The 27,285-nt window shown below is 46.5% G+C and overlaps 2 protein-coding genes and 1 long non-coding RNA gene across 4 annotated transcripts in view; all 3 read left to right on the top strand.

The window, feature by feature from the left end:
- LOC141105000 (uncharacterized) overlaps positions 1-27,285 on the top strand; it is a 35,468-nt gene extending 8,183 nt beyond the window's left edge. The window contains exon 2 of the mRNA XM_073594807.1: positions 25,744-27,285. Within this exon, the coding sequence (XP_073450908.1) occupies positions 25,744-26,856 (1,113 nt within the window). The 3' untranslated portion in view covers positions 26,857-27,285. The remainder of the gene's footprint in view (positions 1-25,743) is intronic.
- Positions 1,588-3,510, top strand: LOC141105019 (uncharacterized). Its single transcript, XR_012235522.1, has 3 exons — positions 1,588-2,338; positions 3,148-3,209; positions 3,400-3,510. It is a non-coding gene; the product is annotated as an uncharacterized lncRNA (long non-coding RNA).
- LOC141104947 (oocyte zinc finger protein XlCOF8.4-like) lies at positions 13,358-21,104 on the top strand. Of its 2 annotated transcripts, XM_073594753.1 has the most exons (3): positions 13,358-14,115; positions 14,641-14,748; positions 20,708-21,104. In XM_073594753.1, exons 2-3 carry the CDS (start codon positions 14,665-14,667, stop codon positions 21,053-21,055), a joined length of 432 nt encoding a protein of 143 aa, XP_073450854.1. In that variant the 5' UTR covers positions 13,358-14,115; positions 14,641-14,664; the 3' UTR covers positions 21,056-21,104. The 2 variants fall into 2 exon arrangements, with proteins under 2 accessions (XP_073450854.1, XP_073450855.1); XM_073594754.1 differs by lacking the exon at positions 13,358-14,115 and having other exon boundaries at positions 14,149-14,748.

Genomic DNA, 27,285 nt, shown 5'->3' with positions numbered 1-27,285 from the left:
GCTGTTCACAGACGCTCTCCATCCAATCTGACAGAGCTTGAGATATTTTACAAAGAAGAATGGGCAGAAATGTCCTCTCTAGATGTGCAAAGCTGGTAGAGACATCCCCAAAAAGACTTGCAGAGAAAGGGGGTTCTACAAAGTATTGACTCCGGGGGGCGCCATACAAATGCCCCTCCCCCCACACTTTTCACATATTTATTTGTATCATTTATCATTTTCCTTCCACTTCACAATTATGAGCCACTTTGTGTTGGTCTATCACATAAAATCCCAATAAAATACATTTATGTGGAGAATTTCAAGGGGTGTGAATACTTTTTCAAGGCACTGTATAACTTTTTATGCACGGGGAACCTCTAGCAATATGAAATTGTATCCCGCTTTACTTTTTTGGGGTGTGGGAGTGCATATGGGACTGCGGCGGTCCCTTGTTTTTCTGCCTTCCGGATGAAAAAAAAAAACCCATCCTTCTTTTTTCGTTTGGTGGAGTTCGGTTGATGTAATATCCGGGTCTTACGGAAATAGGCGTGCTTGTGTAGAATGGCCACGCTTCTGACGATATCCTATTGGATGAAACGCATCGGACTGGGTCCTCCAGGCGCAAGCACGTGGTGAGCCGCGGCAGTTCGTTATTTCCAATATTTCGTAACTTCAGATAAATTCGTATTCGTTGCGTTCACTAACAGCCAAATTTGAATGGAAATTCCAATACCTTATAATTTAATAGTTAATAATAGTTATTATAAGTTAGTTAGTTATCTTTTTCGGATTTTTAGTTATATTTTTGGATTTAGGAATTTTCAATTTTTTTTTGAATGTTCAAGATTTCAAATTTTCGGAATTTTAAAATTTTCGAATTTCGTTGAAAAACGAATTCGGAACCAAACAAATTGCACGTGTCGCTGTGTGTACGGCGTAGAGCTTTTTCGTGAAGCGGTTGTTAAATAATGTAACACGTTGTGTATTGTACACAAGTTATTAACGACTCCGCCTCCACATTCCAGACAAGTCATTTTCCTGACCAATCGGATTTGTACCTTTTACTATTTCCTGATTTTATGACGGCAAACTTGTAAAAGTAAATTTATAATTAAAAAAATGTATTGAACGAAAAAAAATAATTCTGTGTCGGTGGAATGACGACAAACATCACTATCTGTAAAATCTCTCATAGGTGAAGCCTTAAAAGTCCTTACAGGTCATCAGTTTAGAGTTTACTGTGAATATTGGGCCGAGAATTGACCAATGAGAGAAGGACCCCCTTATATGAGTGGTCAGTGTAGTGGTCCCTTACATTGGTGACCAATGAGAGAAGGACCCCCTTATATCAGTGGTCAGTGTAGTGGTCCCTTACATTGGTGACCAATGAGAGAAGGACCCCCTTATATCAGTGGTCAGTGTAGTGGTCCCTTACATTGGTGACCAATAGGAGAAGGACCTCCTTCTATCAGTGGTCAGTGTAGTGGTCCCTTACATTGGTGACCAATAGGAGAAGGTCCCCTTATATCAGTGTAGTGATCCCTTACATTGGTGACCAATGGGAGAAGAACCCCCTTATATCAGTGGTCAGTGTAGTGGTCCCTTACATTGGTGACCAATGGGAGAAGGACCCCCTTATATCAGTGGTCAGTGTAGTGGTCCCTTACATTGGTGACCAATGAGAGAAGGACCCCCTTATATCAGTGGTCAGTGTAGTGGTCCCTTACATTGGTGACCAATGGGAGAAGGACCCCTTATATCAGTGATCAGTGTGAGAAGGAAATTCTTATATTGTCATCAGTGGGAAGACTGCCCCACCTTACTGATCATTGATGTAAGTTGTTTAGAGTTGCCACCTCATCCCTTTAAACCCGAACACCTTTGAATTACACAGGTTTTGAGGCTAATTAAATGCAGATAAGGCACCAAGTGAGTTTAATTACCACCTTAATCAGCCACAGAAGCTGTGTAATGCATATGTGTTCGGGTTTAAAGGGATGAGGTGGCAACCATAAAGTTGTTACTGAGAGACAGAAATTGTTCATTGTTCGAGGAACCCCTAAAAACCTTTGGAGGGACCCTGGCTGAGAAAGGCTGGACTAGGCAGTAATATATTTCTCTCCCCCTTGGTGGGAGTGGAGATGACCTCATCTATAAGGATATACAGTACATACACACACAGCACAAGGACGTGTTCACACTCCACAAGGTGGTGATCTCACCTCTACATCCTTCCCAGACAGGAAGTCTCTATGGAAGACAGGAAGTGATGTCAGGTACAGACAGGAAGTTCTGGGTGAGAGGTGAGTCGGGAGGAAGTAGAGAGGAGACATCGCTGAAAGTTGCAGCAGAGGAGGTAATTAATATTATTTTTTTTTTTTTTCAACAATATATTTTTTTTAATTTTATCAAACAAATACAAATCAATTGAAGTTGCTGCATATATTATACAACATTTGTAATACAAAAACTGAGAAGGCATAAAGTATAGTAGTGATATAAACCTTGATGGCCTAGTCCAGCCTACCCCGGTTGGGTTCAAGCTGTAGGACTGGAAGGTCACCACTTTAACTAAGCTTCTTACAGTATAAACTATGAGTATGGAAATAATGTTGGGAAGGGAAATTAAAAATGACGAATAACCAAAAAGTAATGAATATCAGAGATATTGCTCTACACTGACTAATGTAATTATTATTATTATCATTATTATACAGGATTTATGGAGCGCCAACAGTTTACATAGTCCTTTACAACTTGAGGGTAGACAGTACAAATACAATACACTTTAATACAGTTGGAATCAGAGGGCCCTGCTCCTTAGAGCTTACAATTTAAGAGAATAAGATCTTATTTACACCCAGTAACCCCCCGTCATGTCCGTCCTCTTCCTCCATAGTCACTGTGACGTCTTTTATCTCCAGCAGATGATGATACACACATATATAGTGTGGGAACTTAGATTAACCCCTTCAGGGGCAGAACATTCCCCCACTTACCGGGCCGGAACATTCTCTTCATTTTAGAGATGTGTCACCTTTCCCACCAATATCCTCCTCAGTCTTTACTAAATTGATTATACTACTTTTATTAGTGTGGGGGGGGGGGGGGGGGCGGGTTTATGAAGACATAATAGAAATCTTAAGCAGTTTTCTTTGCTGGCAGATCAAGAATGAAGCAAAATGGACTTTAGAGAAAGACAACTTTGTGATCCATCGAACCGAAGGGTTAGAGGCTCCCGTATCATAAAAACACAGCAAACCCTAAACTGAATGTTCCTGAATGTGTAATCCTACCGGGGGGCTGTTCTTCCCTGAAAAAATGCCCTCATACACCCCCCCCCCATACACCCCCATCCTAATATTGTACAACTGGTACAGTCCTCATCATTTTCTCTTATCAATTATTGGTCTACAGGAAACCTGTATAGATCACATGACCAATGAGGATGGAGGAGGACCAGAGTCACATGACTGAGAAGATACTAAACCTCACCCTGGAGATCATCTACCTGCTGACCGGAGAGGTGAGGAGGATTCTGGGAGGTCACATGACATCACTCTTATCTCTATTGATAAAACACAGACCTGACCGGAGAGGTGAGGAGGATTCTGGGAGGTCACATGACATCACTCTTATCTCTATTAATAAAACACAGACCTGACCGGAGAGGTGAGGAGGATTCTGGGAGGTCACATGACATCACTCTTATCTCTAGTAATAAAACACAGACCTGACCGGAGAGGTGAGGAGGATTCTGGGATTCTAACATGATATTCCTATTGGTTCTCCAATACAGAGATTTCCTCTTGTGAAGTCAGGTGATCATATGACCATCACAGTGCCTCCATGTGACTCCCTAAAACCTGAGAGACACAACATGGAGAAGATTCTAGAAGTCACCAAGAAGATGATGGAGCTGCTGACAGGAGAGGTGAGGAGGATTCTGGGAATTCTGGGACATTATCCAGTAACAGACAAGGGATGTGTCTGGATGGTGACTGTATCATTGTGTGTGTCAGGTTCCTATAAGGTGTCAGGATGTCACTGTCTATTTCTCCATGGAGGAGTGGGAGTATTTAGAAGGACACAAGGATCTCTACAAGGACGTCATGATGGACAATCAGCCGCCCCTCACATCACCGGGTAAGAGGAGACTTTATTGTAAAGGAGAGAGCAGTACGGAGGGTCCACCTAGATCCCCCATCATCTGATAAACACATAGAAACAATGTATTCAGTCAGTGTGTGTGTTTCCTACAGATGGATCCAGTAATGGGAACCCACCAGAGAGATGTCCCCGTCCTCTGTATTCCCGGGATTCCACACAGGAAGGTCACATCATCCCTCACCATCATCAGGTAGATGAGGAACAATTATTGGTAGTTATGAGTTATACACAGCATGTTTGTTACAATTAATGTTTTATTATATATTCAGAGTGGAAACCTCAGGCATAATAATATTGTTGTTAAAGAAGAGTATAAAGAGGAGGATGAGGAGTATGGAGTGATGGAGGAGTTTTCAGAAGGACACAAGGATAAGATGGAGCCACCTAATACCAGGAACCTACCAGAGAGATGTCCCCGTCCTCTGTATTCCCGGGATTCCACACAGGAAGATCACACCATCCCTCACAGTTTCAAGGTTGGTGGGACGGAGCATCTAGAACATGGACTGGTGGAGATGATGTGTGGATTTCTTATGTGATGTCACAATAATAAAGCTTATATTTTACAGATGATATTTTCTCAAATTCTCTTGGTTTAGGGTGAAGATCTGATAGATATAAAAGTTGAAGGTAAATCAGAAGAAGAAGAGAGGTATGTGAGGGATGATCAGCAGTCTATGGAGGAGGATGGAATAACGGGGACATTTATAGAGGAGGACACTCCTACAGAGATCAGCACAGGTGGGTCATTAACACTAAATCCATTCCTCCACCCATACTGCTCACTGATTGGTCCAGAGTGGGGCGGGGACTGGGTGATATCAGCCTGTAATCCCCTGGTCACTTTCCTGAGCTGTGTTCCCCGTCCTGTATTCCTGTATTTCTCTCGGATAATCTTCCTTCTCTGTGCTGCAGACACAATTTATGTATCTAGACTGTTGGGTTTCACTCTCTGACCTCTGGTGGGGCTCAGCCCCGCTGTTATTCATGACTAAATCATGGACTAAATAATGAAGTGCAGGACTTCTTGTGTTGGGAAGATGGCAATGAGTGATGGAGGGGGTGGGGACACTCGTCCTATAATCCCCTCATCACTGTCACTCCTATAAAAGACAGTTCTCGTTGTTTCCTCACTCTCTGACTAAGGTCCATGAATAAAGAAATGATCTGGTAGGAGATCAGAGGACCCATTTACTAGTTACCTTGAGGGGGGAATTGTAAGATTCTCAGAGACAAAGCTGCCTGATGTGGGCGGAGTCCTGGTTTAGGGGAACCAATCTGCTCATGTCTAGTAATAATCTTTGTATTTCTATTTTAGTAGATGGACGGGAGATGAGGAAAACCTCAGAGGATTGTCTCACTTTGTCTCCAGACTGTAAAGTAGAAGATGAGGACATCACACAGTATAGTCCAGGAGAAAACCCGACTACCTCAAATGTCCATCCGGCACCACACAGTGTAGATGGACCATCGTATTCCTCTTATCCTGAGGAACCTCAGACTGTGAGGGACGGTGCCGGACCATCGTATTCCTCTTATCCTGAGGAACCTCAGACTGTGAGGGACGGTGCCGGACCATCGTATTCCTCTTATCCTGAGGAACCTCAGACTGTGCGGGACGGTGCCGGACCATCGTATTCCTCTTATCCTGAGGAACCTCAGACTGTGAGGGACGGTGCCGGACCATCGTATTCCTCTTATCCTGAGGAACCTCAGACTGTGCGGGACGGTGCCGGACCATTGTATTCCTCTTATCCTGAGGAACCTCAGACTGTGCGGGATGGTGCCGGACCATCGTATTCCTCTTATTCTGAGGAACCTGAGACTGTGCGGGACGGTGCCGGACCATCGTATTCCTCTTATCCTGAGGAACCTCAGACTGTGAGGGACGGTGCCGGACCATCGTATTCCTCTTATCCTGAGGAACCTCAGACTGTGAGGGACGGTGCCGGACCATCGTATTCCTCTTATCCTGAGGAACCTCAGACTGTGAGGGACGGTGCCGGACCATCGTATTCCTCTTATCCTGAGGAACCTCAGACTGTGAGGGACGGTGCCGGACCATCGTATTCCTCTTATCCTGAGGAACCTCAGACTGTGAGGGACGATGTTTATCAGAGGTTGCACACAGGAGTGAAGCTGTATTCCTGTCTTGAGTGCGGAAAATGTTATTTAGACAAGTCTAGTCTTTACAGACATCAGAGACTGCACTCAGGTGAGAAGCCGTATTCCTGCCCCGAGTGTGGGAAATGTTTTTCACAAAAGCCCAGTCTTAACACACATCAGAGATCTCACACAGGGGAGAAGCCGTATTCCTGTCCTGAGTGCGGGAAAGGTTTTTCACAGAGGTCCCATCTTTACAGCCATCAGAAATCTCACACAAAGGTAGAGCCACTTTCTTGTCCTGAGTGGCAGAAGTGTAACCCACAGAAGTCCTCTGTTTACAGTCATCTGAGATTGGGCACGGAGGAGAATGAACTTTCCTGGTCTGACTGAGGGAATTGTTCCTCAATGAAGTCCTGTCTTCCTGTACATCAGGGGTCCCACACAACCCTCAAGGTGTATTAGTGAGTGCGGGAAATGTCTTGTATATGAATGTTGCTGGACATGTGGGGAAGAAGCACACCCTGATATACACCTCAGATATACTCCATGGCTGATCTTCATCATGGAAGAAACAGTTGATAAGGAGATCAGAGATCACCAAAGACATGGATGAAGTGTTGTACCGTGTTGGTCATTGATAGCAGGAGAAAAATAAAAATGGAGTCATTACCTCTCATTGGCTGAGTAGATTTTGTGGTGGAAGATTTCAAGTAATTTTCCTGACCAATCAGATTTCTACCTTTTACTGTTTCCTGATTTTATGACGGCAAACTTATAAAAGTAAAATGATAATAAAAAAATTTATTCAACTAAAAAATAATTCTGTGGGTCGGTGGAATGACGATAAATATCACTATCTGTAAAATCTCTCCTAGGTGAAGCCTTAACCACTTCCCGCCTGCCCTATAGCGGATTGACGTCCGGGAAGTGGTTCTGTTATCCTGACTGGACGTCATATGACGTCCAGCAGGATAACATGCCGCAGCGCGCCCCCGGGGGCGCGCATCGCGGCGATCGGTGGAGCGGTGTGTCAGTCTGACACACCGCTACACTGATCTTGGTAAAGAGCCTCCGGCGGAGGCTCTTTACCACGTGATCAGCCATGTCCAATCACGGCTGATCACGCTGTCAATAGGAAGAGCCGTTGATCGGCTCTTCCTCACTCGCGTCTGACAGACGCAAGTAGAGGAGAGCCGATCGGCGCCTCTCCTGGCAGGGGGGGTCTGCGCTGATTGTTTATCAGCGCAGCCCCCCCTCAGATCACCCCACTGGACCACCAGGGATGCCACTAGGACCACCAGGGAAGGGGCAACGTGGATGGCCAGGTATGTGCCCAATCTGTGCCAATCAGTGCCCACAAATGGGCACTGATTGGCACTATTATGTCAATGATCTGCCCAGCAATGCCCAAATCTGCCCAGCAATGCTTTATCAGTGCCACCTGTCATTGCCCATCTGTGCCACCTGTCATTGCCCATCGGTGCCACCTGTCAGTGCCCATCTGTGCCCATCAGTGCCACACATAAGTACCCATCAGTGCCACCCATATATACCAATCAATGCCACCTACGAGTGCCCATCAGTGCCGCCTATGTGTGCCCATCGGTGCCACCTATGAGTGCCCATCAGTGCCGCCTATCAGTGCCCATCATCAGTGCCCGTTAGTGCCATCTCATCAGTGCCACCTCATTGGTGCCACCTCATCGGTGCCCATCAGTGCCGCCGTATCAGTGCCCATTATTGAAGGAGAAAGCGTACTTATTTACAAAAAAATTTAACAGAAACAAAGAAAAACTTGTTTTTTTTCGAAATTTTCGGTCTTTTTTTATTTGTTGCGCAAAAAATAAAAAGCGCAGAGGTGATCAAATACCACCAAAAGAAAGCTCTATTTGTGGGAACAAAATGATAAAAAATTTGTTTGGGTACAGTGTAGCATGACCGCGTAATTGTCATTCAAATTGCAACAGCGCTGAAAGGTGAAAATTGGGCTGGGCGGGAAGGTGTCTAAGTGCCTGGTATTGAAGTGGTTAAAAGTCTTTACAGGTCATCAGTTTAGAGTTCATCGTGAATAATGGGCTGAGAATTGTTCTCACTCCGGTGTGTAAGGGTTAAAAAAAATTGGAGAAAAGGAGGTTTAAGTGCTTGGGTGTCCCTTACATTGGTGACCTATAGGAGAAGGACCCCCTTATATCAGTGGTCAGTGTGGTGGTCTCTCACTAGGGATGAGCCGAACACCCCCCCCTGTTCGGTTCACACCAGAACATGCAAACAGGCAAAAAATTTGTTCGAACACGCAAACACCGTTAAAGTCTATGGGACACGAACATGAATATTCAAAAGTGCTCATTTTAACCACTAGGCGTCCGCGCTATAGCCGAAAGACGGCTACAGCGCGGACTCCAATTGCCGGGAGGGCGTCCCTGGACGTCCTCCTGTTTACTTCCGCGTTGCGCGCTCCCGCGGGCGCGCATCGGGGAAGTTTTGTGCTGGCCGTGGCCCTCGGACACAACCAGTCACAGATCGCCGTAAACGGCCAATGACAGCGGCCGTTTACAGTGCGATCGCTCTGCCAATGAGAGAGGATCTCATATGTAAACATATGAGATCCTCTCTCATCGCCGGCTCTCCCTCCTCACACAGAGACAGCGTGTGATTAGGGAGAACGAACCGCTGCGGCGGTAAGTAAACAGAAAAAAACAAAAACGAAAAAAAGTGTCAGCGCTGTTATCTGTCCTGCCATCTGTCCTGCCATCTGTCCTGCCATCTGCCCCTGCCATCTGCCCCTGCCATCTGCCCCTGCCATCTGTCCTGCCATCTGCCCCTGCCATCTGTCCTGCCATCTGCCCTGCCATCTGTCCTGCCATCTGCCCCTGCCATCTGTCCTGCCATCTGCCCCTGCCATCTGCCCCTGCCATCTGTCCTGCCATCTGCCCCTGCCATCTGTCCTGCCATCTGCCCTGCCATCTGTCCTGCCATCTGCCCCTGCCATCTGCCCCTGCCATCTGTCCTGCCATCTGTCCTGCCATCTGCCCCTGCCATCTGCCCCTGCCATCTGCCCCTGCCATCTGTCCTGCCATCTGCCCCTGCCATCTGTCCTGCCATCTGTCCTGCCATCTGCCCCTGCCATCTGTCCTGCCATCTGCCCCTGCCATCTGTCCTGCCATCTGCCCCTGCCATCTGTCCTGCCATCTGCCCCTGCCATCTGCCCCTGCCATCTGTCCTGCCATCTGCCCCTGCCATCTGTCCTGCCATCTGCCCCTGCCATCTGCCCCTGCCATCTGTCCTGCCATCTGCCCCTGCCATCTGTCCTGCCATCTGTCCTGCCATCTGCCCCTGCCATCTGCCCTGCCATCTGCCCCTGCCATCTGTCCTGCCATCTGCCCCTGCCATCTGTCCTGCCATCTGTCCTGCCATCTGCCCCTGCCATCTGTCCTGCCATCTGCCCCTGCCATCTGTCCTGCCATCTGCCCTGCCATCTGCCCCTGCCATCTGCCCTGCCATCTGTCCCTGCTGTCATGTCCCTGCCATCTGTCCCCACTGCCATCTGTCCCCAGTGCCACGTATAAGTGCCATCTGTCATCAGTGTCACGTGTCATCAGTGCCACGTATCAGTGCCATCTGTCATCAGTGTCATCAGTGCCACGTATTAGTGCCATCTGTCATCAGTGCCACGTATTAGTGCCATCTGTCATCAGTGCCACGTATTAGTGCCATCTGTCATCAGTGCCACATCAGTGTCAGTGCCACGTATCAGTGCCATTTGTCATCAGTGTCACGTCAGTGTCACATGTCATTGTCCTGGTTCTCCAGGGCCTTCAAAAGTGTAATAGGTAGTCAACAAATTAGATGTGTAATTTATGCTCCTAGAACACGTGACGGTGCTCCCTGCATGTTGGGCCTCTCTATGTGGCCACACTGTGAAAAAGTCCCACACATGTGGTATCGTAATACTCAGGAGGAGTAGCAGAATGTATTTTGGGGCGTCATTTGTGGTATACACATGCCACGTGAGAGAAATAACCTATGACAATGACAATTTTGTGGGGGGGGGGGGGGGGGGAATCTTAATTTTGCAAAGAATTTTGGGAAAAAATGACAACATCAAAAACCTCACCATGCATCTAACTAAATACCTTGGAATGTCTACTTTCAAAAAAGGGGTCATTTGGGGGGTGTTTGTACTTTCCTGACTTGTTTAGGTCTCAAGAAATGAGATAGGCCGTCAGTACTTCAGGTGTGATCAATTTTTTATGATTTGCACCATAACTTGTAGACTCTCTAACTTTCACAAAGACCAAATAATATCCACTAATTTGGGTTATTTTTACCAAAGATATGTAGCAGTATAAATTGTGGCCAAAATTTATGAAGAAAAATTACTAATTTTCAAAATTTTATCACAGAAACAAAGAAAGATGCGTTTTTTTTCAAAATTTTCGGTCTTTTTTCATTTATAGCGTAAAAAATAAAAAACCCAGCGGTGATCAAATACCACCAAAATAAAGCTCTATTTGTATGAAAAAAAGAACAAAAAATTCATTTGGGTACAGTATTGTATGACTGAGTAATTGTCATTCAAAGTGTGAGAGCGCAGAAAGCTGAAAATTGGTCTGGTCACGACGGGGGTTTAAGTGCCCAGTTGTCAAGTGGTTAAAGGCTTATATTCATGGTATTGTCATAAAAAGTGTTTGGAGACCTGGGTCCTGCCCCAGGGGACATGGATCAATGCAAAAAAAAGTTTTAAAAACGTCTGTTTTTTCAGGAGCAGTGATTTTAACAATGCTTAAAGTGAAACAATAAAAGTGTAATATTCCTTTAAATTTCGTACCTGGGGGGTGTCTATAGTATGCCTGTAAAGGGGCGCATGTTTCCCGTGTTTAGAACAGTCTGACAGCAAAATTACATTTCAAAGGAAAAAAAGTCATTTCAAACTACTCGCGGCTATTAATGAATTGCCGGTCCGACAATACACATAAAAGTTCATTGATAAAAACGGCATGAGAATTCCCCACAGGGGAACCCCGAACCAAAATTAAAAAAAAAAACTGGCGTCGGGGTCCCCATAAATTCAATACCAGGCCCTTCAGGTCTGGTATGGATTTTAAGGGGAGCCCCGCGCAAAAAATTAAAAAAAAAAAATGGCGTGGGTTACACCCAAAAATCCATACCAGACCCTTATCCGAGCATGCAACCTGGCAGGCCGCAGGAAAAGAAGGGGGGACGAGAGAGCGCCCCTCCCTCCTGAACCATACCAGGTCACATGCCCTCAACATTGGGAGGGTGCTTTGGGTAGCCCCCCGAAACACCTTGTCCCCATGTTGATGGGGACAAGGGCCTCATCCCCACAACCCTTGCCCAGTGGTTGTGGGGGTCTGCGGGCGGGGGGGCTTATCGGAATCTGGAAGCCCCCTTTAACAAGGGGACCCCCAGATCCTGGCCCTACCCCCTGTGTGAAATGGTAAGGGGGTACAAAAGTACCCCTACCATTTTACACAAAAACTGTCAAAAATGTTAAAAATGACAAGAGACAGTTTTTGACAATTCCTTTATTTAAATGCTTCTTCTTTCTTCTTTCTTCTATCTTCCTTCGGTTTCTTCCTCCATTCTCTTCTTCTTCTGGTTCTTCCTCCGGTGTTCTCGTCCGGCATTTTCCTCCGCGGCGCCTTCTTCTCTTGATCTTCTTCTCGGGCTATTGGATCACGATTGGATGGGAGGCTCCCGCTGTGTGATGCTTCTCGTCTTCTGACGGTTCTTAAATAACGGAGGGCGGGCCACCTGGTGACCCCGCCCCCTCTGACGCACGGAGACTTGACAAGGACTTCCCTGTGGCATTCCCCGTGACGTCAGAGGGGGGCGGGGTCACCCGTTACGTAACGGGTGACCCCCTCTGACGTCACGGGGAATGCCACAGGGAAGTCCTTGTCAAGTCCCCTTGCGTCAGAGGGGGCGGGGTCACCAGGTGGCCCGCCCTCCGTTATTTAAGAACCGTCAGAAGACGAGAAGCGTCACACAGCGGGAGCCTCCCATCCAATCATGGATGCGGAGCGGCCTGAAAAGAAGATAAAGAGAAGAAGATGAAGAGAAGACGCCGCGGAGGAAGATGCCAGGCGAGAACACCGGAGGAAGAACCAGAAGAAGAAGAAGATGGAGGAAGAAACCGAAGGAAGATAGAAGATAGAAAGAAGAAGCATTTAAATAAAGGAATTGTCAAAAACTGTCTCTTGTCATTTTTAACATTTTTGACAGTTTTTGTGTAAAATGGTAGGGGTACTTTTGTACCCCCTTACCATTTCACACAGGGGGGAGGGCCGGGATCTGGGGGTCCCCTTGTTAAAGGGGGCTTCCAGATTCCGATAAGCCCCCCCGCCCGCAGACCCCCACAACCACCGGGCAAGGGTTGTGGGGATGAGGCCCTTGTCCCCATCAACATGGGGACAAGGTGTTTTGGGGGGCTACCCCAAAACACCCTCCCAATGTTGAGGGCATGTGGCCTGGTACGGTTCAGGAGGGGGGCACTCTCTCGTCCCCCCCTCTTTTCCTGCGGCCTGCCAGGTTGCGTGCTCGGATAAGGGTCTGGTATGGATTTTGAGGGGGACCCCACGCCATTTAAAAAAAAAAAATTCGCCGGGGTTCCCCTTAATATCCATACTAGACCTGAAGGGCCTGGTATGGAATTTAGGGGGACCCCCAACGGCATTTTTTTAAAAAAAAATTTGGGGTTCACCTGTGGGGAAATTCCATGCGGTTTTTATCAATGAACTTTTATGTGTATTGTTGGACCGGCAATTCATTAATAGCCGCAAGTAGTTTTAAATTACTTTTTTTCCTTTGAAATGTCATTTTGCTGTCAGACTGTTCTAAACACAGGAAACATGCGCCCCTTTACAGGCATACTATAGACACCCCCCAGGTACGAAATTTAAAGGAATATTACACTTTTATTGTTTCACTTTAAGCATTATTAAAATCACTGCTCCCGAAAAAACGGCCGTTTTTAAAAAAAATGTTTGCATTGATCCATGTCCCCTGGGGCAGGACCCGGGTCCCCAAACACTTTTTATGACAATACCATGCATATAAGCCTTTAAAATTAGCACTTTTGATTTCTCCCATAGACTTTTAAAGGGTGTTCCGCGGCTTTCAAATTTGCCGCGAACACCCCAAATTGTTCGCTGTTCGGCGAACTGGCGAACAGCCGATGTTCGAGTCGAGCATGAGTTCGACTCGAACTTGAAGCTCATACCTATCCCTTACATTGGTGACCACTAGCAGTGTAGTGGTCCCTTACGTTGGTGACCAATGGGAGAAGAACCCCCTTATATCAGTGGTCAGTGTGGTGGTCCCTTACATTGGTGACCAATGGGAGAAGAACCCCTTATATCAGTGGTCATTGTGGTGGTCCCTTACATTGGTGACCAATGGGAGTAGGACATCCTTACATTATCATCAGTGGGAAGACTGCCCCACTTACCGATCACTGATGTCAGTTGTTACTGAGAGACAGAAATTGTCCATTGCTCATGAATCCCCTAGAAACCTTTGGAGGAACCCTGGCTGAGAAAGGCTGGACTAGGCAGTAATATATTTCTCTCCCCCTTGGTGGAAGTGGAGATGAACCCATCTATAAGGATATACAGTACATACACACACAGCACAAGGCCGTGTTCACACTACGAGACGTTTCTCTGAGTGCAGTTCCTCTGAGCTCCACAAGGTGGTGATCTCACCTATACCATAGAGAAAGGAAGTCTCTATGGAAGACGGAAAGTGATGTCAGGTATAAAAAGGAAGTTCCGGGTGAGAGGTGAGTCAGGAGGAAGTAGAGAGAAGACATTGGTGGAAGTTGTAGCAGAGGAGGTAATAAGATTTTATTTTCTATTTACACCCAGTAACCCCCCCCCGTCATGTCCGTCCTCTTCCTCCATAGTCACTGTGATGTCTTTTATCTCCAGCAGATGGGGGCAGAACATTCCCCCACTTACAGGGCCGGAACATTCTCTTCATTTTGGAGATGTATCGCCTTTCCCACCAATCACCTTCTCACCTCATCAGTCTATAGTAAACGGATTATACCACTTTTATTAGTGGGGGGGATGGGGGGTATATGAAGACATAGGGAGGGATCTTAATCAGTTTTCTTTGCTGGTGGATCAAGAACGAAACAAAATGGACTTTACAGGAAAAAAAAAAAAAAGAACCTTGTGATCCAAAGTAACGCGAGTCAAAGGGTTAGAGGCTCCCGGATCACAAAAACATAGCAAACAATAAACTGAATGTTCCTCTGTGTGTAATCCACCGGGGGGCTACCCCATACACCCCGTCCTAATATTTTACAACCAGTACAGTCCTCATCATTCTCTGTTATCAATTATTGGTCTACAGGAACCCTTATAGATCACATGACCAATGAGGATGGAGGAGGACCGGAGTCACATGACTGAGAGGATACTAAACCTCACCCTGGAGATCATCTACCTGCTGTCCGGAGAGGTGAGGAGGATTCTGGGAGGTCACATGACATCACTCTTATCTCTATTAATAAAACACAGACCTGACCGGAGAGGTGAGGAGGATTCTGGGAGGTCACATGACATCACTCTTATCTTTACGAATAAAACACAGACCTGACCGGAGAGGTGAGGAGGATTCTGGGAGGTCACATGACATCACTCTTATCTCTATTAATAAAACACAGACCTGACCGGAGAGGTGAGGAGGATTCTGGGAGGTCACATGACATCACTCTTATCTCTATTAATAAAACACAGACCTGACCGGAGAGGTGAGGAGGATTCTGGGAGGTCACATGACATCACTCTTTTTTAAAAATATGAATGCAAGTTACTCGCTAGAGGGAAAACCTCTGTGGGAATCCAGGATGGAGAAAGATCTGGGGGTCCTAGTAGATGAAAGGCTCATCAATAGTATGCAATGCCAAGCTGCGGTGATAAAGGCTAGCAGATAATTAGCATGCATTAAAAGGGTATTTATTTTAGAGATAAAACTATAATTCTACCATTTTACAAAATTCTGGTTCGGCCACATCTTGAGTATTCTGTCCAGTTCTGGTCACCAGTCCTCAGGAAGGATGTGCTGGAACTGGAGGGAAGTCCAGAGAAGGGCAACAAAGCTAATAAAGGAGCTGGAGGTCCTCAGTTATGAGAGATGGAGGAGCTTGGTCATGGGGGATGGAGGAGCCCTGTTATTGGGGATAGAGGACTCCTGTTATGGGAGATGTATGACCTCAGCCATGGAGGATGAAGGAGCTCAGTTATCGAGCTCGGTTATTGGAGATGGAGGACCTCAGGTATGGGTTATGGAGGACCTCAGTTGTGGAGGATGAAGGTCCTCAGTTATGGGGGACCTCAGTAATTGGGGATGGAGGGCATCAGTTATGGGGATGGAGGAGCTTTGTTATGGGGGATTAAGAAGCTAAGTTATAGGGGATAGAGGAGGAGCTCAGCTATGGGGAAGCCTGGTTATGGAGGACCTCAGTTGTGGGGGATGGAGGTCCTCAGTTATAGGGGACCTCAGTTATGGGGGACAGAGGAGCTCAGTTATGGGGGATAGAGGTCCTCAGTTATTTGGGATGGAAGACCTCAGTTATGGGGGACGGAGGAGCTTAGTTATGAGGGATTAAGGAGTTCAGTTATGGGGCATGGAGGAGCTCAGTTATGGGGCATGGAGGAGCTCAGTTATAGGGGAAGAAGGAGCTCAGTTATGGTGGATGGAGGAGGTCAGTTATGGTGGATGGAGGAGGTCAGTTATGGGGGATGGAGGAGGTCAGTTATGGGGGATGGAGGAGGTCAGTTATGGGGGATTGAGCAGCTTAGTTAAGGAGGGTAGAGCACCTCTGTTATGGGAGATGGAGGACCTCAGTTATGGGAGATGGAGAAGCTCAGTTATGGAGGATGGATAAGCTCAGTTATGGGGCATGGAGGAACTCAGTTATGAGGAATGGAGGACCTCAGTTATGGGAGATGGAGAAGCTCAGTTATGGGGCATGGAGGAACTCAGTTATGGGAGATGGAGGACCTCAGTTATGGGAGATGGAGAAGCTCAGTTATGGAGGATGGATAAGCTCAGTTATGGGGCATGGAGGAACTCAGTTATGAGGAATGGAGGAGCTCAGTTATGGGGCATGGAAGAGCTCAGTTATGAGGAATGGAGGAGATCAGTTATGGGGGATGAAGGAGGTCAGTTATGGGGGATGGAGGAGGTCAGTTATGGGGTATGAAGGAGGTCAGTTATGGGGGATGGAGGAGGTCAGTTATGGGGGATGAAGGAGGTCAGTTATGGGGGATGACCTCAGCCATGGAGGAGCTTGGTTATTGGGGATGGAGGACCTAATTTCTGGGGGATGGAGGACCTAATTTCTAGGGGATAGAGGAGCTCAGTTATGGGGAATGGAGAAGTCTGGTTATGGAGGACCTCAGTTGTGGAGGATGGAGGGTCTCAGTTATGGTGGATGGAGGAGATCAGTTATGGGGGATTGAGCAGCTTAGTTAAGGAGGGTAGAGGACCTCTGTTATGGGAGATGGAGGACCTCCATTATGGCAGATGGAGGACCTCAGTTATAGGAGATGAAGGTGCTCAGTTATAGGGGATGGAGGAGATTAGTTATGGGGGATGGAGGAGATTAGTTATGGGGATGAAGAAGCCTGGTTATTGAGGACCTCAGTTATGGGGAATGGAGGAGCTGAGTTATTGGGGATAGAAGACCTCAGCCATGGAGGAGCTTGGTTATTGGGGATTAGGGATGAGCTTCGTGTTCGAGTCGAACCCATGTTCGACTCGAACATCGGCTGTTCGATCGTTCGCCGAATTGCGAACGTTATGGGCCGTTCGCGCTAAATTCGTGTGGCGCGTCACGGCCCATAATTCACTGCGGCATCGCAGTGCATTGCTGGCTGATGATTGGCCAAGCATGCACTATGACCCGCATGCTTGGCCAATCACAGCGCCGTCAGTAGAGAGAGCTGTAATTGGCCAAAGCCAGGGTGGCTTTGGCCAATTATGGCTCAGGGGATTTAGTACACACCCCACACTATATAAGGCCGCCTGCACGGCGGCCCTGTGTAGTGTGTGTTCCGGTGTGCTGAGAGATAGAGAGAGAGACAGTGTCATTTGATTTGAGTTAGATAGATTAGGCAGAACAGTCAGTCAGTTAGCTGCACTTACAGTGTATTGTGTATATATATGCATCCCAGGTGTTGCATATATATATATATACACTGTATTCAGTTTAGTTAGATCCGTTCCTGTTATCTTCTATCTAGACTATTTACATTTAATGCAGTGCGTCCTGCTCACAGTGTTCAGCTAGATCCGTTCCTGTTATCTTCTAGACTATTTACATCTAGTGCAGTGCGTCCTGCTCACAGTGTTCAGCTAGATCCGTTCCTGTTATCTTCTAGACTATTTACATTTAGTGCAGTGCGTCCTGCTCACAGTGTTCAGCTAGATCCGTTCCTGCAATTTACATTTAGTGCAGTGCGTCCTGCTCACAGTGTTCAGCTAGATCCGTTCCTGCTATTTACATTTAGTGCAGTGCGTCCTGCTCACAGTGTTCAGCTAGATCCGTTCCTGTTATCTTCTAGACTATTTACATTTAGTGCAGTGCGTCCTGCTCACAGTGTTCAGCTAGATCCGTTCCTGCAATTTACATTTAGTGCAGTGCGTCCTGCTCACAGTGTTCAGCTAGATCCGTTCCTGCTATTTACATTTAGTGCAGTGCGTCCTGCTCACAGTGTTCAGCTAGATCCGTTCCTGCTATTTACATTTAGTGCAGTGCGTCCTGCTCACAGTGTTCAGCTAGATCCGTTCCTGCTATTTACATTTAGTGCAGTGCGTCCTGCTCACAGTGTTCAGCTAGATCCGTTCCTGTTATCTTCTAGACTATTTACATTTAGTGCAGTGCGTCCTGCTCACAGTGTTCAGCTAGATCCGTTCCTGTTATCTTCTAGACTATTTACATTTAGTGCAGTGCGTCCTGCTCACAGTGTTCAGCTAGATCCGTTCCTGTTATCTTCCTACTGACAGGCAGGCTTGTCTGGTTACAGTATATAAAGCTACCTGAAGAAAATTACAGGTGTTCTATCCCAGCTTAGTGCAGCTACAGGCCATTAGTATGTCTGGAAGGCCAAGAAGGAGAGGGACAAAAAAGTGAGGTGAAATCTTCTGAAGAGGAGGAAAGACAGCAAAACAAATGTCACAGGGGTGATAACCCTTCCCTATGTTTTCCAAAAAGCTTAGAAAAGATTTTTTGGCTGGAGCTAAACACGTTAAAAATGTTCAAAATTACAAACAGATTCTACTTAACAACAAACCTACAGTCCCTGTCTTGTTTGCACCACCTGTATACTGCTGTTCAGAGTATATAGGGCCTGGTGGCCCCACACCTTTCCTTATTTTAATTTGGGTGCGGGGTTCCCCTTAATATCCATACAAGACCCAAAGGGCCTGGTAATGGACTGGGGGGTACCCATGCCGTTTGTCTCACTGATTTTCATCCATATTGCCATGACCCGACATGACATTAAACCCGCAAGCAGTTTTAAATGAGATTTTTTCCTTTAAAAATGACATTTGGTGCAGGGACTGTTCTAAACATGGGAAACACGCGTCACTTTACAGGCATACTATAGACACCCCCCAGGTACGATATTTAAAGGAATATTTCACTTTTTTTTTTTTTTACTTTAAGCATCATTAAAATCACTGCTCCCGAAAAAACGTCCGTTTTTAAAAGTTATTTTTGCATTGATACATGTCCCCTGGGGTAGGACCCGGGTCCCCAAACCCTTTTTAGGACAATACCATGCAAATTAGCCTTTAAAATGAGCACTTTTGATTTCGAACGTTCGAGTCCCATAGACGTCAATGGGGTTCTAACGTTCGTGCGAACTTTCGGTCCGTTCGCGGGTTCTGGTGCAAACCGAACCGGGGGGTGTTCGGCTCATCCCTATTGGGGATAGAGAACCTCATTTATGGAGTAGGAGAAGCTCAGTTATGGGGGATTGAGGAGCCCAGTTAAGGAGGATGGAGGACCTCCGTTATGGGAGATGGAGGACCTCAGGTATGGGGGATGGAGGAGCTCAGTTATGGGGGATGGAGGAGATTAGTGATGGAGGAGCTCAGTTATGGGGGATGGAGAAGCTCAGTTATAAGGAATGTAGGAGCTCAGTTATGGGGGATGGAGGAGCTTTGTTATGGGAGATGGAGGACCTTAGGTATGGGGGATGGAGGAGCTCAGTTATAGGAGATGGAGGACCTCAGGTATGGGGGATGGAGGAGCTCAGTTATGGGGGATGGAGGAGATTAGTGATGGAGGAGCTCAGTTATGGGGGATGGAGAAGCTCAGTTATAAGGAATGTAGGAGCTCAGTTATGGGGGATGGAGGAGCTTTGTTATGGGAGATGGAGGACCTTAGGTATGGGGGATGGAGGAGCTCAGTTATAGGAGATGGAGGACCTCAGGTATGGGGGATGGAGGAGCTCAGTTATGGGGGATGGAGGAGATTAGTGATGGAGGAGCTCAGTTATGGGGGATGGAGAAGCTCAGTTATAAGGAATGTAGGAGCTCAGTTATGGGGGATGGAGGAGCTTTGTTATGATCGATGGAGAGGTCAGTTATGGGGGATGGAGGAGCTCAGTTATAAGGAATGTAGGAGCTCAGTTATGGGGGATGGAGGAGCTTTGTTACGATCGATGGAGAGGTCAGTTATGGGGATGGAGGAACTTGGTTATCAGGAACAAATACAAACATTAAACTTACTTTTCCTGAAAAGAGATGCTAAAAGTGGCTCTAAAGGCATTCTCTACATTAATGTATAAAAAACCTTGTGAGTGCAGCCCCCAGCCCTCGCTTTATACTTACCTGAGCCCAATGTCAATCAAGCGCTGTGCCCAAGAGCAGTGGCTCTCTCCCTCCTCATTGGCTCAGAGACAGCAACCGGAGCCATTGGCTCCCCTGCTGTCAATCTCAGGCAGTGGGGCAGGTGGGCCTCCATAGGAAGCGTTTTCCTATGGGGTACCACCGAGAAATGGAGGAGACCGGAGCGCCGGCGGGGGGAACCCAAATAAGGAGGATCGGGGCTCCTCTATGCAAAACCAATGCAGGAGCAGGTTAAAAGATATGGGTTTAGAGTCACTTTAAGAGGGGATTTGATTGAAGTATAGGAATCCTTGCATGGTGACTCTAGCATTGGGAGAAAACTTTTTAATCTAAGTATGTAAAGAAGACATTGAACAACATAATGAAGCTGAGTGAGAAGCAGTTCACTCTTATTCTGTGTAGGGGGTTCTTTACTGTTAGAGGAGTGAGGATGTGGAACTCCCTTCCACAGTTGGTGGTGTCGGTGGAGAGTATAGAAAAGTTAAAAAACTTTAAGATGTGGGGTTTTTTTTGGCCTTACTAACTATATAACTATTATTGGTCTTTATTGTAGAGTTTCCCTCCCGTGAAGTCTGATAAGGTGACCATCACAGTGCCTCCATGTGACTCCCTAAAACCTGAGAGACACAACATGCAGAAGATTCTAGAAGTCACCGAGAAGATGATGGAGCTGCTGACAGGAGAAGTGAGGAGGATTCTGGGAATTCTGGGACATTATCCAGTAACAGACAAGGGATGTGTCTGGATGGTGACTGTATCATTGTGTGTGTCAGGTTCCTATAAGGTGTCAGGATGTCACTGTCTATTTCTCCATGGAGGAGTGGGAGTATTTAGAAGGACACAAGGATCTCTACAAGGACGTCATGATGGACAATCAGCCGCCCCTCACATCACCGGGTAAGAGGAGACTTTATTGTAAAGGAGAGAGCAGTACGGAGGCTCCACCTAGATCCCCCATCATCTGATAAACACATAGAAACAATGTATTCAGTCAGTGTGTGTGTTTCCTACAGATGGATCCAGTAATGGGAACCCACCAGAGAGATGTCCCCGTCCTCTGTATTCCTGGGATTCCACACAGGAAGGTCACACCATCCCTCACCATCATCAGGTAGACGAGGAACAATCACTGATAGTATCATTAGGATCTGTACATTATCTGAATTGTTACCATTGATGTCATTTTTATTATATATTCAGAGTGGAAACCTGAGAGATCCTAAAGTTGATGTTAAAGAAGAGATAAAAGAGGAGGATGATGAGGATGGGGTGACAGAGGAGTCAGAGTTTCCAGAAGGACACACAGATCTGTACCAGGACACCATGGTGGATTCATCCAGCTACAGAAACCCACCAGAGAGATGTCCCCGTCCTCTGTATTCCCGGGATTCCACACAGGAAGGTCACACCATCCCTCACCATCATCAGGTAGGTGCATCTAGAACTTGAAAGTGACTCATTGAGAAGATCTGTAGACCCTACAAGATGTTATTTTCTATTCTTGATATAGGGTGAAGATCTGATAGATATAAAAGTTGAAGTTAAATCAGAAGAAGAAGAGAGGTATGTGAGGGATGATCAGCAGTCTATGGAGGAGGATGGAATAACGGGGACATTTATAGAGGAGGACACTCCTACAGAGATCAGCACAGGTGGGTCATTAACACTGAATACATTCCTCCACCCATACTGCCGGCACAAAATTGTTTCACTATTTTGTTTTTTACAGAAGCTAAAATAGTATTTTCGTACTCGCTGTAAAAGTTCTGTAATTGATTGAGGAACACAGCAACTATTAAACTTTTGGGTCAGATTATCCCTATAGGAAATTTCAACATTAACAAATAAAATAATTAAAAAAAACCTGCAGGCCAGCCCAGAATAACCACGATCGGCATACCTCTGTTTGTAGCAAAGCAATACCGAGAGTATAATCCACAACACAGAAGGGTGGGACCTGTGGACACCTCAGTGGACTTCAAGAAAAGGATTTTGTGGGGAGTACAAAAATTCTGTTTTTTTACTCAGCTTTTGAGGGACGTAGGAATGCCCCCCCCCCCACCACACTTTTCACATATTTATTTGTATCATTTATCATTTTCCTTCCTCTTTACAATTTTCTTACTCGCCTTTTCAGGGACTTAGGAAGGTTTGACTTTCAGGAAGTACAATAGCAGTCCAACCAAGGGATGAGAAACAGCAAACAAATGCTAACCGGGTCAAGAAAAAACAAACAAGACAGAGCTGAGAACTGCCTGCAGCTCAAAGAGCGGCCCTAATGAACTTCTACATGTATCTGGCCTCGGATGAGGCTGCAACATCCACATGGTAGAACTTTGGCTTCAAAGTGTCTCCAAAGCCTACATAGAAGTCTAAGACAACGCTCGCTTACACCACCCAAAGCTTTTAGAAGGGCTTTTATTCAGCATTTTAGGTATGAGATATCCCAGGATGCACTGGGAAACGAACAAATGCACCAGAAGGACGTCATCAGCAGTCCCTTTTCGGCTCATGTGGATATATTCTGGGAAAGTCTGGTGCAGACGTCACCTGTGGAGCAACTAGCAGATGGCACACAAGGTGGTTGCATTATGGGTCCGCTATAACGGAAGGTGAACAAGGACTGGGGAGATAGGACTGAGCGGCAGAGGATCAGCAGAGCTGGAGGACCGGAGAAGGAGAAAATAGCAATGTCACACATGGTGCACAACGTGGGGGCAATATAGCGAGAGGGTGAGCGGGGACCGGAGAGAGAGGAGGATCGGCAAACCAGAGGATCAGCAGAGCTGGGGGTTATTAGCTAAGCTGGGGGTACTACTGAGCCGGGGAGCAGCAGAGCTGGGGGTTACTATATTATACTGTATATGCATTGTCATATGTTACATACAGTGCCTGGAAAAAGTATTCATACCCCTGGAAATTCTCCACATTGTGTCATGTTACAACCAAAAACGTAAATGTATTTTATCTGGATTTTATGTGATAGACCAACACAAAGTGTCACATAATTGTGAAGTGGAAGGAAAATGATAAATGATACAAATAAATATGTGAAAAGTGGGGGAGGGGGGGGGGCATTTGTATGGCGCCCCCCGGAGTCAATACTTTGTAGAACCCCCTTTCTCTACAAGTCTTTTTGGGGATGTCTCTACCAGCTTTGCACATCTAGAGAGGACATTTCTGCCCATTCTTCTTTGTAAAATATCTCAAGCTCTGTCAGATTGGATGGAGAGCGTCTGTGAACAGCAATTTTCAAGTCTTGCCACAGATTCTCAATGTGATTTAGGTCTGGACTGTGACTGGGCCATTCTAACACATGAATATGCTTTGATCTAAACCATTCCATTGTAGCTCTGGCTGGATGTTTCGGGTCGTTGTCCTGCTGGAAGGTGAACCTCCGCCCCAGTCTCAAGTCTTTTGCAGACTCTAACAGGTTTTCTTCTAAGATTGTCCTGTATTTGTCTCCATCCATCTTCCCATCAACTCTGACCAGCTTCCCTGTCCCTGCTGAAGAAAAGCATCCCCACCACATGATGCTGCCACCACCATGTTTCACGGTGGGGATGGTGTGTTCAGGGTGATGTGCAGTGTTAGTTTTCCCCACACATAGCGTTTTACTTTTAGGTCATAAAGTTGAATTTTGGTCTCATGTGACCAGATCACCTTCTTCCACATGTTTGCTGTGTCCTCCACATGGCTTCCCACAAACTACAAACAGGACTTCTTATGACTTTCTTTCACCAATGTCTTTCTTCTTGTCACTCTTCCATAAAGGGCAGATTTGTGGAGAACACGACTAATAGTTGTCCTGTGGACAGATTCTCCCACCTGAGCTGTGGATCTCTGCAGCTCTTCCAGAGTTACCATGGACCTCTTGGCTCTTCTCTGATGAATGCTCTCCTTGCCCGGCCGGTCAGTTTAGGTGGACGGCCATGTCTTGGTAGGTTTGCAGTTGTGCCATACTCTTTCCATTTTCCGATGATGGATTGAACAGAGCTCCGTGAGATGTTCAAAGCTTGGGAGATTTTTTTATAACCTAACCCTGCTTTATACTTCTCCACAACTTTATTCCTGACCTGTCTGGTGTGTTCCTTGGCCTTCATGATGCTGTTTGTTCACTAAGGTTCTCTAACAAACCTCTGAGGGCTTCACAGAACAGCTGTATTTATACTGAAATTAAATGACACACAGGTGGACTCTATTTACTAATTAGGTGACTTCTGAAGACAATTGGTTCCTCTAGATTTTAGTTGGGGATATCAGAGTAAAGGGGGCTGAATACAAATGCCCCTCCCCCACACTTTTCACATATTTATTTGTATCATTTATCATTTTCCTTCCACTTCACAATTATGTGCCACTTTGTGTTGATCTATCACATAAAATCCCAATAAAATACATTTATGTTTTTGGTTGTAACATGACAAAATGTGGGGAATTTCAAGGGGTATGAATACTTTTTCAAGGCACTGTACTCCTCACCCCTGCACTATTTACACATTGTTATGAAATTCTGACCCCTGCGCTCTGTATGTTATGTTGTATGTTACATTGTCCTAACTCGTATCTAACCAGAACTTTTCTATTTCTATTTTAGTAGATGGACGGGAGATGAGGAAAACCTCAGAGGATTGTCTCACTTTGTCTCCAGACTGTGAAGTAGAAGATGAGGACATCACACAGTATAGTCCAGGAGAAAACCCGACTACCTCAAATGTCCATCCGGCACCACACAGTGTAGATGGACCATCGTATTCCTCTTATCCTGAGGAACCTCAGACTGTGCGGGACGGTGCCGGACCATCGTATTCCTCTTATCCTGAGGAACCTCAGACTGTGAGGGACGGTGCCGGACCATCGTATTCCTCTTATCCTGAGGAACCTCAGACTGTGAGGGACGGTGCCGGACCATCGTATTCCTCTTATCCTGAGGAACCTCAGACTGTGAGGGACGGTGCCGGACCATCGTATTCCTCTTATCCTGAGGAACCTCAGACTGTGCGGGACGGTGCCGGACCATCGTATTCCTCTTATCCTGAGGAACCTCAGACTGTGAGGGACGGTGCCGGACCATCGTATTCCTCTTATCCCGAGGAACCTCAGACTGTGAGGGACGGTGCCGGACCATCGTATTCCACTTATCCCGAGGAACCTCAGACTGTGCGGGACGGTGCCGGACCATCGTATTCCTCTTATCCCGAGGAACCTCAGACTGTGCGGGACGGTGCCGGACCATCGTATTCCTCTTATCCTGAGGAACCTCAGACTGTGAGGGACGGTGCCGGACCATCGTATTCCTCTTATCCTGAGGAACCTCAGACTGTGCGGGACGGTGCCGGACCATCGTATTCCTCTTATCCTGAGGAACCTCAGACTGTGAGGGACGGTGCCGGACCATCGTATTCCTCTTATCCTGAGGAACCACAGACTGTGAGGGACGGTGCCGGACCATCGTATTCCTCTTATCCTGAGGAAACTCGGAATCTGGGTGATGGTACTGCCCTTCCCAAAATGTTTTCTTGTACTGAGTGCGGGAAATGTTTTGTCAATCAATCAGGTTTAAGTAGACACCAATTATCTCACACAGAGGAGAAGCCGTATTCCTGTCCTGAGTGCGGGAAAAGTTACCCGTATAAATCAGAACTGGTCGGACATCTAATGTCCCACACGGGGGAGAGGCCGTATTCCTGTAATGAGTGTGGGAAATGTTTCCCGGTGAGATCTGCGCTTCTAAGACATCTAAGATCCCACACGGGAGAGAAGCCGTATTCCTGCACAGAGTGTGGGAAATGTTTCCTAATGAAATCATCCCTTGTCAGACATCAGAGTACTCACACAGAAGAGAAGCCGTATTCCTGCCTTGAGTGCGGGAAATGTTTTTCACGGAAGTACTATCTTTCTGAACATCAGAGATTACACACGGGGGAGAAGCGATATTCCTGTTCTGAGTGCGGGAAATGGTTTATTGGTAAATCAAATCTCGATGCACACCGGAGGTCTCACACAGGTGAGAAGCCGCTCTCCTGCCCTGAGTGCGGGAAATGTTATTCGCTGAAATCAAGGCTTGTCGCACATTTAAAATGTCACACGGGGGAGAATTCCTGCCCCGAGTGCGGGAAAAGTTTTTCAGTGAAGTCCAGTCTTTACAGACATCAGAGATCTCACACGGGGATGAAGCCGTATTCCTGTCCTGAGTGCGGGAAATGTTTTTCACAGAAGACCCATCTTTCCACACATCAGAGATCTCACACGGGGAAGAAGCCGTATTCCTGTCCTGAGTGTGGGAAATGTTTTTCAGATCAGTCCGGTTTTAACAAACATCAGAGATTGCACACTGGGGAGAAGCCGTATTCCTGCCCCGAGTGCGGGAAATGTTTTTCACAGAAGTGCAGTCTTAACACGCATCAGAGATCTCACACGGGGGAGAAGCCGTATTCCTGTCCTGAGTGCGGGAAATGTTTTTCACAGCTGTCCTATCTTTACACACATCGGAGGTCTCACACGGGGGAGAAGCCGTATTCCTGTCCTGAGTGTGGGAAATGTTTTTCAGTGAAGTCCAATCTTTCCAAACATCAGAGATCTCACACAAAGGCGAAGGCACTCTCCTGTCCTGAGTGCGGGAAATGCTTTTCAAGTAACTCCAATCTTTACAGACATCAGAGATCTCACACGAGGGAGAAGCCATATTCCTGTCCTGAGTGAGGGAAATGTTCCTCACTGAAGTCCTGTCTTCCTGTACATCAGGGGTCCCACACAACCCTCGAGGTGTATTAGTGAGTGCGGGAAATGTCTTGTATATGAATGTTGCTGGACATGTGGGGAAGAAGCACACCCTGATATACACCTCAGATATACTCCATGGCTGATCTTCATCATGTAAGAAACAGTTGATAAGGAGATCAGAGATCACCAAAGACATGGATGAAGTGTTGTACCGTGTTGGCCATTGATAGCAGGAGAAAAATAAAAATGGAGTCATTACCTCTCATTGGCTGAGTACATTTTGTGGTGTTAACTCTTGCAAGAGGTCTGTTTTCTCAAGTCGTCTTCCAGGACGAAACACGTTAACCCCACCACTTAAAAGGCAGTCTCCTAGGCTTTTTCAAATAAAAATGGAGTCATTACCTCTCA

This window comes from Aquarana catesbeiana, linkage group LG08 (assembly GCF_042186555.1).
Source record: "Aquarana catesbeiana isolate 2022-GZ linkage group LG08, ASM4218655v1, whole genome shotgun sequence".
Classification (NCBI taxonomy): Eukaryota; Metazoa; Chordata; class Amphibia; order Anura; family Ranidae; genus Aquarana; species Aquarana catesbeiana.
Note: the sequence above shows the minus strand (reverse complement) of the source record. Positions and strands in the feature narration are given on the sequence as shown.